The following is a 15,173-nucleotide window of genomic DNA, read 5'->3' as shown; positions in this document are numbered from 1 at the left end:
CGTTATTCCGGAGTGAAGTCAGAAACTGTTTGGTGGTTCTTGGATGCAGTTTTATGTCCCGGTGAGCGCTGAAATCACACTTATTTGAGACAAAGCTTCTGAATAAGCGCCCACGGGCTCCAGGAGCGCTTCTGTGAGGACTTCTCATTCAGAGCGCGGTGGTTTTATTTTGAAAGAGGAAGCAGGAGCTGTGGGGGAGGTTACTGCAGCTTTACGAGCCTCCTGCCAGCTTGTCCCCAGCAGCCCCGACCAGAGAGGGGGAGAGAGGACAAGGCGGTGGAGAGAGCTGCACCGAGGCGCAGAAAGAGAGAGAGAGGGAGGGAGAGACGGGCAGAGGAGAGCTGGTCTGCGGGCTGTTTCCACCCACAACTGCCTTCCTCACGCTGGGTTTTGGGCTGGTTTGGGAACTGTCCCCCCCCCGGGCTGAGCCGCCGCTGCTGTCTGTCCTGCATGGCTCCGGAGCCGAGGGGAAGTTCTCCGTAGAGCCGCGAGGGTCTGGTGCGTTTTGGAGCAGCAGAAAGGGGAGGAGGAAGAGGCTGCTTGCTGGATTATTACTTACACACACACACACACACACACACACACACTGCACGGCGCTCCACACAGGAAAGCCCAGCGGACAAACCGCTCCCGGAGCCCGGGCCTGGCTGCGGGTCGCGGTTTTACGCAGCGTCCCCCTGCGCTTCGGTGTTTTGTCTTTTAAATGTTGGAGGAGGATCCGGAGGACCGCGGGAGCAAAGCTGGCGGCGCAGCGGCGACCGCCACCAACTAGAAGGAATATGTGGCTGTCCTGGCTGACATGTGCACTCGTGCTGGGAACTTTGTGTGCAGGTAAGCAGAGCTGGCCTTTGGCTGTGTGGCTGCAAACAGAGCAGCAGCGCGAGCCGCGGGCTTGCTGCCGCAGGTGCGCCCTGACCACGGTGTTTGGACCGGAGAGCAGCACGCGTCCAGCATCTACGCTCAGAAACACGCGTGTGGCTGTGTTGTAGTATTTCTCCAGCAGCACATGGCAAGAAGCGCGAGCAGGTTTCACGCTGGACTGAGGACACGCGGATCCACTGAGCGTAAACTTGCCGCGTTCCGAGGCCGATTTGCGGATTTATTTATTGAGTGTTTTCAGATTGGAGCCGGACTGGTGTGTGTGTGTGTGTGTGTGTGTGTGTGTGTGTGTGTGTGTGTGTGTGTGTGTGTGTGTGTGTCAGGCTTTGTGAGAGTGGAAACACGGCTGTGTGTGTGTGTGTGAGAGAGAGAGGATCTTGTGAATGAATCCTCCGCTTTGTTTCCGGCGCAGGAGTCACCTCAGTCCAGCCTGCCGTTGCGTTCACTGTCCGCTGCGTTTCAGGAGGGGGGACTTGGCCGCTGCCGTGCGCGCACGCACACGCGTGCAGGCGGCCGCTTCATTGTCTGCTCGGGCACGGTGGCGGATCAATAATCGATCAGCAGAGCTCAAACCTCAAAGAGGAAAAAGAATAAGCTCTCCATCCTCTTATGCTGTTTGATGGTGGGCCCGCGCGCCTCGATGCCGTCCACGCGCATCTTACTACGACACCCCACGGATGAATGAAGCGGCTCCGTCATGTGGCCTCGTAGTAGTGGAGCAGAGGCGCGTGCGCGCTGGAGAAATACTACTCAGATACTCAGAAGCGTAAAACGGTCCGTGGAGGTTCGGAACGTTTGCGTCAGGTTTATGATTCTGGCGCTGTGATGTGCGCAGGTGTGACACGCGTCCTGAGGGTCACCTCAAATTCACCTGAGGACACGTGTCAGGTGACCCTCTCTGTCCGCCTCCTGCTGTGATTTTGAAGGTGGTGATTTTGGTTTGTAGTTTTGGTCATTTAGAGCCTGTCGGTGTCAGACTGGTCTCCTCTCACAGGAGGATCTCTGAGGTTCACGCAGGACTCTTCCTGCTTGTGGGTTCATGTCAGCTCATTCTCACGCGGGTGGTGTTTGATTGGTTTCTGTAATAGTTTCAGGTTTTTGTGAATGTGATGTGGGTGTCTGTGCATACAGTCAGCCAGTACGGGGCTGCTGTGCAGCCACTCAAAGCTCAGTGTCACTTCTGGCTGCCAGCAGTTCTCAGACGTTATTGTGCTGCATTCATGTTTGTTTTGGAGGTTTTCTCCTAAATCCAGAGCATCATCTTCTTTGGATCGCTGACCTCTGCAACAGCAGCCTGGCCTCTGAGCGGAGGCCCAGAAACAGTCCAGCTGATGGAAGTCTGGGAGTGCTGTTGAAAACACTTACTGTGTTGAAGTCTCTGAGTTTTGGTACTCCACATTTATCACTTTATTTCATGGTCGAGTAGCTCCAACTATAACCGAGAAGAAAAATGTGCACGTATTAAAAATGAGCTCGCAGTTTCTCTGTGGACTCCAGCAGCGTTTGCTCCTGTTCACTCTGACGGCTAAAACTGAAGACAGACACTTGTTTGGTGTCACTTGGTGCTTCTGTGGTCAGCGCCTCACAGCGGGGGGTCCTGGGTCTGGAGTTTGTCCTGCTGCCTCCTTCCAGAAGCGCAGATAAAGGTTGATGTTATTAGGTGAGCTGTGGATGTTTCACGACCCTCTCAGTGATTCCAGCAGGCCGTCATCCTGGTATCTGTGACTGGAGCTCTGATGAACCTTCTCCCGCTGTCCTGCTGAGAGCTGCTGCGTCCTCGTGGTTCACCTGAGCAGCTTCCTGCTGTAACGAGCCACATCTGTGTGTTTGTTTGTTTCTCTGTCCACAAACTCCTCCTGCACCATCAGGACATAAGCAGCCAAACTTGGCACACAGGTACATCCCAGGCCTCTGAAGGTTCTTATCTATGTCAGGTCTGAGGATGTTGTTGTGTTGCCTAGCAGCCACCTGGTGACAGGCTGAATGACCTGTTTGTAGCATTTTTGCACCTATAACACATTTTAGTTTCATAACAGTCACCCTCTCATTACAAAGCTGAATCAGTCATAACATGATGACATGATGTTGCCTAGTAACTACCTTACAATGGGTGACCCATTCGTACCATGTAAACAGTGTCTGCTGCCCCCCCCCCCCCCCCCCCCCCCCCCCCGTTTTTTTTACATTATCCTCAGGCTGATTGATTAGATCTGTTTGCCAACAGCACAAACAGGCAGAACAATACTGTAGCAGCCAATAAGCAGCAGGAATCACAGAGAAGCGACTCATGTGATGAAGATGTTATTTGGTGTCAGTGTATCGATAACGTACCTGAAGGGAGGGGCTAAAATATATTGCTGTATTGATATTGTTCACTTAGGTGAGCCAGATCCAGTCCACCTGCAGATTTGGAAGAAATCTATAGAAACACACAGACTGCACCTCTGCTGTGTGTGTGTGTGTGTGTGTGTGTGTGTGTGTGTGTGTGTGTGTGTGTGTGTGTGTGTGTGTGTGTGTGTGTGTGTGTGTGTTCAGTTCATGTGTTTCACAGCAGGAACCCTGAGGAGCTGCAGCAGCAGGTCTGTGCAGTCAGAATAAAGTGGAAGTTTATCGGCAGCTGTGGAAACTGCTTTTCTTCTCCTGCTCGCAGCGTTACCTCCTGATCAATACACACACAGACATACACACACACACACACACACACACACACACTACAGCAGCCTGACGATAAATTGTACATGGATATAAACTGAGAAGGAATTTCTTCTGATTCTGAGTTTCTGATCAATAATCGCAGGAACTGAGCAGTTTTTTTCAGCCTCTCTTTGTTTAAGAAATGCAGCCCTTTCTAAAAAGCTTCTGTCAGGCACAAAACAACAACCAAACAAGATCTGTTCAGAGCAGCTGCTGCTGCTGCTGCTGCTGCTGCTGCCTGGTTTTACCTGAGTCTGGTACCATCCATGCAGGTGTGCTGTTGTTAAACTCACGTCAGAGAGAAAACGAGGAGCAGACGTTCGACCCGCTCGCGTAGATTCATGCAGCGATAGCAGAGCGTCATCAGCGTAGCAGTGGAGTCACAAATGTGGCTGTCTGCAATGATCCTGTGGTGATATGATGTAACCGATCATTCATTAAAACTGACCATTCACACAGATGTGATGTCATGTGATTTGGGGCACAGGTTTCTGTCAGCGTGTGAAACGTCAGCACGATGCAGCCAGAGAATCGGGTTAAATGACTGATTCAATGGTCAAAGGTCAGGAACAAGCTGGACAGACATGAAAACAGCCATTTAGAAAGATCACACTGAAAGTTTCAGTGCTCAGAACTGTAGGGGGCGCTCAACCCTCCAGTGTGACACAATGACAGTAATATGCATACAGTAAAATGATGTGATTGGGGTCATTTCTGCAGGAGGTGCTCAGAGTGCCTCTTTATGAGGACGTTTCTGTTGGTAAAATCCAGTCTGTCCTCCGTCCTCGAGCCCGAATCGCTCTGCAGCGTCAGTGTGTTAGCGAGCAGGCTCACAGCTGGATTTCTGCTCTTTCCTGCTCCCCGTGGGCTCCTCTGAACTCAGTCAGATTTATTTCCAGTAAAATCTGCCTTCTGACGCTGTAACTCGGGCCTTTAATGAGCCGCCGAGCAAACTGCTGCAGACCTGTGAACTCCGAACGCTGCATGAAGGCAAATTTATCAGGAGCTGCTTCACTCGCCACAGCAGAGCCGTGTTAGAGTGTGTGTAAACAGGCGTGTGTGTGTGTGTGGGTCAGACTGCACAGCATCACACTTCCTGTTCTCCTGTGAGGATGAGCTCAGGTCTGAATCCTCGGCTTTAGCTGTTTCTCAGTTCACAAATGTTCTGGTGGAGATCTGAAGGCTCCTGCTCCGTCCGCTGTAGGAGGTATAAACTTAGATATGTTTACACCAGCAAGCATTTCTACAACTGTGTGTTTAAAATGAGCTTTCTTTAGGTTTTCAGCCCCGTTTCTGTTCTTTTATATTTCTGTCATTTTTTTTGTAAATTGTAGTTTTTAATTATTTCGGTGCTGAGGATGGACGAGCACTTTACCCTCAGCTGAGTGCTCAGAGTGCTCTCTATGCTTTCAGTCTGGATGCTTCGGGCTTCAGTATCAAGGATAGTTTGGCAGGCAGACCGGAGGTCAGGGATCGAATCCTGACAACAACCTGCTCTACCGCTGGAGCAGCAGCACTCCTGTTTGGTCCGGGTGCAGTAAAGGTGCTGTTGGTTACACACGGAGAAAGATTTGAATGAAATCTTTTCTGAGTTTCTCCAAAGTTGATTTGTTGTGTGGATCTAACTGCTCCTGATATTTACCTGCCCATCATCCACCCCGACCTCCTCCAAACACCTCACAGGTGTCACCTGCCGGAGTGAAAGCAGCATGAATGTGTGACACCTGCAGACAGGTACACGCTGCTCCTCTGCGTGTTCATTAGTCGGTTTTTCTCTCCACCTCCTGAGACAGTTTCAGGATGTCTTACTGCAGCGGTTCCTCTTAAACAGTAAAAACAGATATAAGTGAACCTGAACTGTAAACTCTGAGTCTGAGTCTGAGTGAAGCGAGAGGAGCTGCAGGCCGTCTTCACCCCGTTTCTACAAACATGGCTGCTTTAAAGCTGCTTAAAGGAAACTTGAGGACCAAAATCTGCCTCTCCAGCTCCAGCCGGGGCTCTTTTGTTGCTGAGGGACTTTTTTGTTGTTGTTGTTGCTTTTTGTTGCCGGGTGAAACAGAAAGCAGCGTCCTTGCTGCTCCGACTCCCTGCAGGGCCTGAACGCCAGCGGGAGGGGGGGGTACATGCTGGGGGATGGGGCTCTCCTAGCTACGGGCAAGATTTAAAGGCCCAGTGTCTGTTTTTCTTTCTTTCTCCTCACTGCTCCCCCTAAGATTAATGGCATGGAGTCGAGGAGGAGGAGGGGTTGGGGGATGGGGATGGAAGAGGGGGAGGGGCTGGGTCAAGCAGACCCGGGGGGGAGAAGCAGAGCACTGATTTGAAACCAGGTTGGCTGTGTAGATGTGTAAGTGGAGGAGTGCTGGACTTGTAGCTCCTAAACTGCAGACGTCAGCAGGAAGTGAAGCTGAAACAATGAAACCGGCAGCAGGTGGAAACAGCCGTGAATATTCCAGCAGCTGATGAGCAGAGTGCTTTCACCCCATCAGGGCTGTGGATGAGTCCTCTCTGCAGACCCTCAGGAGGACTTTTTTCAGTTGGGTTCCTCCCATCACTTTGGGGTGGGCCCACGGATGTGCTCTGCTCAGCAGTGATCATAAATCAGGGGTCAGTGGCGCTCTGGGAGAGATGAATGCAACAGGGAAGAGTAATTATTAATCATGAAATGTTTATTTCAGCACACAGAGGAAAATAGTAATCTGTCTATAAATGGCCTTTAAACGCTGACTCAGGTGTGGCCACGGTTTCGTCTGCATTAATGAGATCTGAGAAACTTCTTTTTAAAGAATAAACTGGTGTCAGAAGAAGACATGATGGGCACACAGCTCCAGGTTCACCAGCCGGGTCTCCGTGGGTCCGGCTGGGTTCAGGTCTGAGCTCACAGTCACAGTAAAGCTGAGATTAAAGGGGGCATTAGCAGCTTTGGACTGCCTGCAGAGAGCGTCTGCTGTATGTGGTGGACCCGTCTGCTTGGCTTGTGCTGCTGTTGGTCCACAAACCCTGAAGAAGTTCTAACATCCAAAGAGCTGCATTGAAACTGAGAGTTTCAGCCTCTGTCTGAGCTGCTCTTGCTCTAATTTTGAGCCCTTCTTTGTGGTGCCCAATCAACGCCGCTGTCAGGCCCGTCCCTGCTCCAGCAATCAGCATTCGACTAATGCACAGCACCACCCACAGCCAGCACCACCCACAGCCAGCACCACCCAGCTGGGATTGTGCAGGAGCTCTGCGGTGGTTGAAACACTCTGCAAACACAACCGCGGTAGCAGAAATGAAGCTTCAAGCAGCTGCTGAAGCTGCAGAGCCGCACACCTGATCCAGAGCAGTGTGTTCTCACCTTCACTCCTCAGTCAGCAACTCCAGGTGAAGGCAGACTGAGACCCACATAACAACAAAAGATTAACCGACTAGTCTGAAACTAAGAAACACTCAGATTAGATTTTAGGACTGTTTAACGGAGTGATGTCAAACCCTGTCTAAACAAAGGCATTTAATCCAGTAACCATGGTCTTCTATAATGAATCAAATACTGCCGAACTGTGCAGCACCCGCGTTATGAACGCTCTTCTTTACACTCCAGACAGACAGTGAAGAAAAAACTTTAAATAAATTGATGTCAAATATATGAAAACACGTCACTGCAAACGATGTCCATGCATTGTTAACCCCTGATTCAGCGCTGGGTCTTCATAGAGCTACAACATAACCTACATAAGCGGCCGATGGTGTTGCCGGTGTTTATACCTGTGCAGGTGTGTTAATTACCTTTCCCTCCTAAGACCTACTCTGTGCTGTGGTCAGTTTGTTTTAAAGGCTCAAACACATCTGTCCCACTAGTTTTGTCGCTTCTTTGTACAAAGTTGGAGGAAGTAGCTGAAATGCAGGTGTTTCCTGGGAGGTGTGCTTCAGGTTATATTGTAAAACTTAAAAAATAACTACTGATATTAGACCTAATAAAAATATCAGGCCAGGATTAACAGAGTTTTTCTATAATGATGTCAGGGCTGCAGGTCCATCTGATGCCAGACAGCTGCATAACATTCAGGACAAACATTTACAGCACTGGGTATTCTTTGCATTAAGGCTAACCGACTAATACGTCTGTCACCGACTAGTGACGATTAGTCGACTAGTCCCACATCCCTAGGGTCTGCATCCATAAACAAAGTCAGTGTTACCGTGTGACTGTGGACTCTTTGTGAGCTGCAGCGTCCACGTTTCACTCCTACACTGTAGGCGACCTGAGCTCCAATGACCTGCTTTCTCAGTGCTCAATACTGAGGATGGAGGAGGAGTCCAGCATTCACTGTAACCCCCACCAAACAAAGCTGAACATGAACGTGACATGACCCCTCAGGCCTGCCATGTTGGTTCCTTGTCATTGTGTCATGTGACTCTTTTTACCTTTATGTAAATTAGTTATTCACCTGAGGAGTGACTGCAGGAAGCAGCATCCAAGTGAACGGGTTAAATAAATGAGTGAAAATAGATTCCAGCGGGATGTTCCCTGGAAGAAAATCAGGCCTTTAAACCTGTCCTGATGGCTGCTGTTGATGGTCTAATTGGGACAAATCAGGTGTGCAAAGGTGTTAAATCTGCAGTGGAACTAAACATCATGTAAGTGTTGACCACAAAAGACTCTGATTGGCCCATTCAGGACTGTCACTGCTGCCTACGCGTGTCTGGCTCCTCCTTCTGCTGCCGTGTGTCAATCAGCTGGAAGCAAGTGGATCAACTCAGTGAGAGAAGAAACCTAAATTAAGCTTTGACCCCCACCACCACACCCCTGGGGTTCAAGGTTTGCTGGGATTTGTAGTTTTATGGCCCAGGCATGTTGGAATGTGAGGTTACAGGTCCAGGATTTGTTGGGTCTTACATGGTTCGAGCTTCGTTTTGGGCGTTTATGGTTTGATGTCCTGGATTTGTTGGTTTTTCTGTTTCCTGGTCCAGGATTTGCTGTAGTTTCGCAGTTCCTGCCTCAGAACGTGAGACTCGAGCTCGGCCGGCATTCTCGCTGCAGCTCCGCGTACCTAAGGCAGGAAGAGGCGAGCTTTACGAGCAGCTTTACGGGGGGGGGCTCCGAAAGAGAGGGCAGAGGGGCCGGAGAGGGAGAGAGGACACTTTGTGCTCTATCATGTTTATTGGTTTTTATCCCAAACTTTGACTCACACTAAGATCCAGAGTGAAAAAACTGTTTGCTCTTTATTTAAACCTGCAGAGATGCAGTATTCAGACCCCGTTACTGCAGTAAAAGTACTCACACCACCCTGTACTGATTCCTGTACTAATAATTTTATTTATCTGCAGAATTTGGAGCCCTGAATCCACAGTTTGCTTTGTAAAACAATAAAATAATTTCTAAAGGTTAATTATAAGTTAATAAGCATTAATAAACGTGCAGCCTGTGGCTCCTCCTGCACCTCCTCACCTGCAGCAGGTTTGATTCAGCACCAGCAGGATGCTGCAAGTTTTACCTGAAGCTGTGAGATAAAAGTAATGCAGCAAAAATGATGATGTGATTATAGATTATTGGTGATCATATAAATCTGTCTCAAATGTTATTTGAAGCCAAAAACTGAGTCATCTGAGAGCTCTGCTGAGCTGTGAGCCGTCTGCCAATGAATATAAAACACACTTTATGGCCGAGCCCATCGTCTCACACACACACACACACACACACAGTCATTAGCAGAGAGTGTATGATGCAGTTTATTCAGGCCCGCAGCAGAGGAATAAGAGAAGCAGCCTGCAGACATTAAAGCAGTCACTTCATCAGCAGCTCGCTGATGTGATTAGAAGCGAACAGATGAATGTAGCAGGCTGACTCGCTCCCTGCTTCCTCTCAGATCAATGGTAAACACGCTGAGTTACACACAGATGTGCAAAGAGCTGCTGAAACTGTACTCAAGTAAAAGTACTGCTACTTACATCCCTGTAGTACTACTCGTTTTCAGTTAGAGTAGAAGTATTTTCTGAACAGAGGCTGCAGATGGAGCCTTTACTGTGAGTGGCAGGTCCTCCTCTGCAGGTCCAGGTGAGACCACAGTTATTATTCTGAGAGTAAGTCTTCGTGTTTCGACTCCTCTGAGGCCGTCGGCCTGCCTGACGCTGTGCGGGGTCATCCTCACACCGGCGGAGCTCCGCTCAGAGGTTTCACTTTCATCTTTTAGATTTTCGGCTTCCTGTGAGAAGCAGTTTATTTGAGGCAGTTTCAAAACTGAGCCAAGCACAAGCCTAATTAAATATGTGTGTCAGAGCTGTTCCCTCTGTAATTAGCACCAGCTTACGTTGTTCTTTCAGACATTATGAGGAAATCACAGCTCTGTGAGATTAGCAGATGAAGCGTGGAGATGTGAGAGCCTTTTCAAAGCGCTCTCCTCATTGACATTAATTATCATCTCGGGGGAATGCTCTCTGTTTTCATTTATTTATGTTGACTGTATTTGCTGAGTCTAAAAATGCTGCATTAACCATAGGAACACCCAACATGGATTCAGGTCCTCCAACCTCCAGGCTGCGGGTTGTGGGTCTGAATCCCCGTCAAATTAATCAAACTGGTTTAATTCACTCTCTGTTTATATTGCAGCAGTTCATTACATTGCAGGGTGACCTCTAGCATATTAAATCCCATCAGATGATCCTGTCCAGGCAGACGGTGAAAGTGGGGATGAAGAACTCCCTTTTAACAGGAAGAGACCTCCCACAGAGCCAGACTCAGGGAGGGGCAGCCATCTGCTGGGGCCTGTTGGGGGGGAAGAGGACCACAAACCAGAAACACAAACTACAGAACCGAGCAGACAAAAGCAGCATTGTTATGATCATTTCCATCTGCGGTAATTAATGTCCATGCATGGGAAACTGGAGGCGGGGAGAGCAGCTGCAAGGCTCCCCCACAGAGCAGAGCAAGCATCAATTACAGCAGATATGACACTGATTCAGTCAGAAGCAGCAGGAAACGGAGGCGCTGGGGTGGATGTGGTCACAAAGCAGCATGCAATATGTCAGATCTGTATTTGTACAAGGAGACCACCTGAGCCGCGAGCCGATTGTCCTCAGATCTGCCGGGACTGCGGCTCAGCCTGTGTGAAGGTAGCACTGGACACCAGCTGACTGGCTCAGGGTCTGATCTGTAATCATGAAGCTTTTCACATCCTCCGGGGCCGGAAAAGTTCTCCTAAGGATTAGAAATGAGTCTGCTTTTAGAGGATGAGTCCCAAACAGATTTCCTGTTAAAGGAGTTTCCATTCAGGTTTCAAACTGGGCTCAAACCCTCCCCATAACCCTAAACAGGTCTCTAGTGACCTGGTGGAGGTTCCATTCCCACACAGGAGCTATCGCTGCGTTACGTTAACGATGAGGTTTTTCCGTAAGATGCTCACTGAAGCAGCAGGAAGACTCTGCAGCTGCCACCATCAGGCACCTGAAAGCCTTTGCTTCAATAAGGTGAAGCGACATGTTGGTGCTTTGAAAGCAAAGGTCATAAAGCTCAGTCCACACAGGTATGTGCTCAGCAGGTGTCACCTTGTTGTCAGGTCTGAGCTGAAAGAACCGCACGCTCGGTGGAACAGAGAGACACTCGTTCAACTTTATGAATGCAGTTTGTGTCGTTGTGAATGTGGCAACATGAAAATCTGGACAAATATGTTTGTATTTAACAGTCACATGATTAAGATCAGCCTGCACAGGCTGAGAGTTCAGTCCACTGTGTCAGAGCCACTGTTGGTTTTACTCTGATAAGCACTGCAGGCCTGTGTGTGTGTGTGTGTGTGTGTGTGTGTGTGTGTGTGTGTGTGTGTGTGTGTGTGTGTGTGTGTGTCTCTGATAGATAAAGTGTTATCTTGCTCGTGCTGTTTGGGCCCAAAGCACACAGCTCAACAATGGAGTCCAGAGCAGTTTATCAAACAGCGAGCGGGGATGTGTCCAGCCCCGTTCAAACCGTCCAATCAGAGCCCGGCGCCCTCGCTGCTCCTGCTGCAGAGTCACAGCAGTAAATGGCAGAGTGCTGGTCTGCGCTGTGTTCGCTGGGCTGTAAAGTCTGGAGTCTCGCTGTGACAGATGGGGGGGTCCACGGCTCGTTCATTGATAAAGTGACGGCTCCCTGGGGGCCCAGACTGCCGCCCCCCTCCCCTCTGCTCATTTGTTTCCTCTCTCACTCGGAGACCAGAGGAATGACTCTGTTCTGTGTGAACGTGGAGGGGGGGCTCTGGGAGTGTGTGTCCTGTCTCCTCCCAGAGATGACGGAGACAGATGTTGTCTGGACGACAACAGAACACACGTTCTCGTGTAGGTCGTCTTATCTGCCGCTTCCTCTCTGGATCAGACGGCGGCTCCTCTAATCAGCGGGTAAAACGTGAACGCACACCTGGCCTCGTGCACGCTCACGTGCTGCTGGTGTTTTTGTTGCTGCAGCAAATGTGTTCCAGCATTTGTTGTTGTTGTTCCTGGAGCAGCTTTTTGTGTGTGTTTGTTTTTAAAGTTTTGTTTTTTTAATGCTAATTTTGTGCTCTGCCTCCTTTTAAAATTGATCTTTACTTGTTGAGGACAGTTGATGTACAGCCTCACAAAGTGATGCCTCCTGTATTTCTGTTGGGCTGAGAGCGAGCGGATGTTGGAGTTAGTGATGCCCTCCTACAGTTTAGTTTGTTGGTTTTATTGTGATAAACGTAAAGATGCAGGATTACAGAGGTGATGGTTGTGTGAATGAGCAAAGGTGAAGCTTCCTAACATGTGGTTAGTGTTGTCAGAGGCTAATTAACCCAAACAATGATCTTCTCCAGACGAGCCAAAAGGAGCTGAAAACCAGGACCGGAGTGAAGGTCATCAGATTTATGCCATCGTCACCCCTCTAACCACCTCTGCTGCCCTTTGAAGTGGAAACACGTTTCAGCAAAGTAGCACCAATAAATGGACAGAACCCGACAGCTGGTGGAGCGATAAGAAGTGATCAGTCATTCAAACAAGTGGTTTCATTTGGTGTTTGGCCCAGGATCAGGATTTTCAGGGGTTAGTAGTGGTCCTTGTCCGTATCTCTAAAACTTATTAAGGTAGAATTGATCTTCAGATCGTTTCTTCAGTTTTCTTTATGTGGTTATTATTAGTTTCAGTTTGACTTTATCAGTGCATCAAATTTTAGTTCAGTTTAATTCAAAATTTGATCCATCAACGATCATTTTGAAACCACTTAAAACATGATCTAAAAATGCAATATAAATAGGGCTGCAACTATCGATTGTTTTAGTAATCAATTATTCTACCAATTATTCCATTGATTACCCAAGTAACTGGATAAGAAATACTTTTTTCACATTAACAGTTCATCTGCATATTTTAACTTCCGTACTGCAGTTTTTCCCTGTGTGAAACAAACAGGGTGGATGGAGCAGCTACAAAGTTCTCTTTTCTTCACTTACTGATCAGCTGGTTGATGAAGGACCTCCAGCTGTTTCCCAGTAAAGGTTTAATGGAGGTTACAGGGGGAAAAGCTTCATTTGGACACTAGAAAAACATTTCCTTCCGCTTCACCTGAGCTCACCGGCTCCGCCTCTTTGTGCAGACAGACTGCAGGTAAATCAGCTGATTGCTGCTGTTGTGTTATCAGTGTTTATGTTGAAAAACTGGGGGCTGTGTGAGCGTAATCTTGTAATGCTTTATATTTACAAGCATTCTCCTAAATCCGTTTCTACTGCAGGTCTATATTTAGTCACTAATCAGGGATTAAAGTATCAAAAATATTTTGACGGTCCTTCCGGTACCGGACGGTCACCAGTGCTAATAGCTGCGCTGGCTAGCAGTATGTCCGGGAGCTGAAGGAGAGAAAAAATAACAGCTGATTCTCAGCACAGCGAGCACAACACACGAACACGCAGAGAGCGGTGGAGGCAGAAAAACACGATGATCCACTCAGTGTTAAAGGGAATCCGTCACAGCCACGGAGAACTTAAACGAAGCATCGAAGCAACAAATTTGCTTTGAGTATTTTTTACAATGGAATTATTGAAGTGACTCGAGGAATTGTTGCAGCCCTAAATATAAATGTCACAAAGGCCTGATGGTGGAGACCAGTCCACATCATGCTGAAAAACAGCCAAGACAGAGACAAATATGCCAAAGAAAAACAATCCCAGCATAAACTGCAGCAACATGACAGAAGTTCGTGTTCGTTTGGGGTTTAAGGAGTTCTTCATTTGTTTATCTACTGGTTCTTTAACAGGGTTCAACTGTTTCTGAAGGTTCTCTTTGGTTTTTAAGGTTTCACATGCTGCTGGAGTAGATCTATGTGGAAATATTTAGTTACATGAGAAGAGTGTTTAACTCCATTCTTTTGTTCTGACTGATCAGTCTCATGATCTTATGTTCTTACAGATTTGCCTTGTATATTTCTTTGCATATACTTTTTGCAGATCGCTTGTTAAACCAGCCGCCGTCTGTTCGCTTGCTCACATGGAACCATCGACACACGGTGCACATATGCTCATTGTACTGGAATTTGAATTATGGACAGTATCTGTATATTTGTCCACCTGTGAGCTGCAAACAGCTGCAGGTCTGTGAGTCAGTCAGAACATGTCATATTCCATCAAGGCCGCGAATGAAACCAAACATTTGGATGTTTATAAAGAAGCTGCAGTCCTTTTTCTGCATTCCAGTAACAACCAGAGGAAGATCAGTTTCTGCCTAAAAACAGTTGCAGTCCTTCATTAACAAACCACATGGATAACCCTAGAACTACACTGCCGGACCTCGTGCAAGGATAACCCTCGCTGCACCTGATCCTGTTAACAGATGAAAGAACCGAAGAAGGAAGTTCCCTCAAGAACCTCCTTTGAGGTATCATAAACCCTACAAACAGCTGAAGGAACTTCAAATAAATCCTGCTTCAACTTTAAGGCCAAAGTCGAACAGAAGAACTTCTTCACGGATCGTTTTAACCTCCTTAAACTCAAATAGGTCCAGAATAGAGGTGGTAAACTGCTGCAGTCCAGCAGTCACAGGTTCAAAAAGGTAACTGCTCGATTGGAGCGATGTCTGCACTTATTGAGGATTATTTGTGTTTTAAACAGTACTAAACTAACAGGGCGATAAACTTAAATAAACGGGTGGGGATAACATCTGTCATTAAATGATCAGCACATCAGACATGTGGTGAAAAACTAGCAACACCTGGCAGGCTTACCTAGCACAGGCCCTGGGAGCTTGTTGACTCTCACAGCTGTAGGACACAAATTTCCCATAAAAAACAGCTGACGGTGTACTTAGTCAGTCTCCAGGTAGATCGCCCAGTCAAGAACACCTGAGTGCTGATAGGAGCTTTGGCTTACTTTGAAGATCCATAAGAACGAACAGATTCCTCTATGGACCTGCCTCAGAGGTCCTGTCACTAATGCTGATTCATAGCACTATGTATACATCTGTCTCTATGATATAACTTACACTGCCACCGTCCCAGAAATGTAACTACACATGGCTACATGCTGTCAGACCCCAACCAGACCTCTGCCATTTTTCCTCGCTTGTATGTATGTACGTGTATGTACCCTCAGTCTATCCTGAGGTTTTCTCTCCGTCCCGCCTTTTTGTAACAGTTTAATGTTTAGACCAGTATGAAG

General features: G+C 48.0%; 1 protein-coding gene across 3 annotated transcripts in view; it reads left to right on the top strand.

Moving 5' to 3' along the window:
* The first annotated feature begins 279 nt into the window (after positions 1-279).
* The window catches only part of LOC115799125 (activin receptor type-2B-like), a 38,074-nt gene continuing 23,180 nt past the window's right edge, over positions 280-15,173 (top strand). For 2 of the 3 annotated variants that reach the window (XM_030756125.1, XM_030756126.1), the window contains exon 1: positions 280-831. In XM_030756125.1, the coding sequence (XP_030611985.1) occupies positions 780-831 (52 nt within the window). In that variant the 5' untranslated portion in view covers positions 280-779. The remainder of the gene's footprint in view (positions 832-15,173) is intronic. The other variant, XM_030756127.1, reaches the window with a different exon arrangement.

The sequence above is a fragment of the Archocentrus centrarchus genome, chromosome 20 (assembly GCF_007364275.1).
Source record: "Archocentrus centrarchus isolate MPI-CPG fArcCen1 chromosome 20, fArcCen1, whole genome shotgun sequence".
Lineage (NCBI taxonomy): Eukaryota > Metazoa > Chordata > Actinopteri > Cichliformes > Cichlidae > Archocentrus > Archocentrus centrarchus.
Note: the sequence above shows the minus strand (reverse complement) of the source record. Positions and strands in the feature narration are given on the sequence as shown.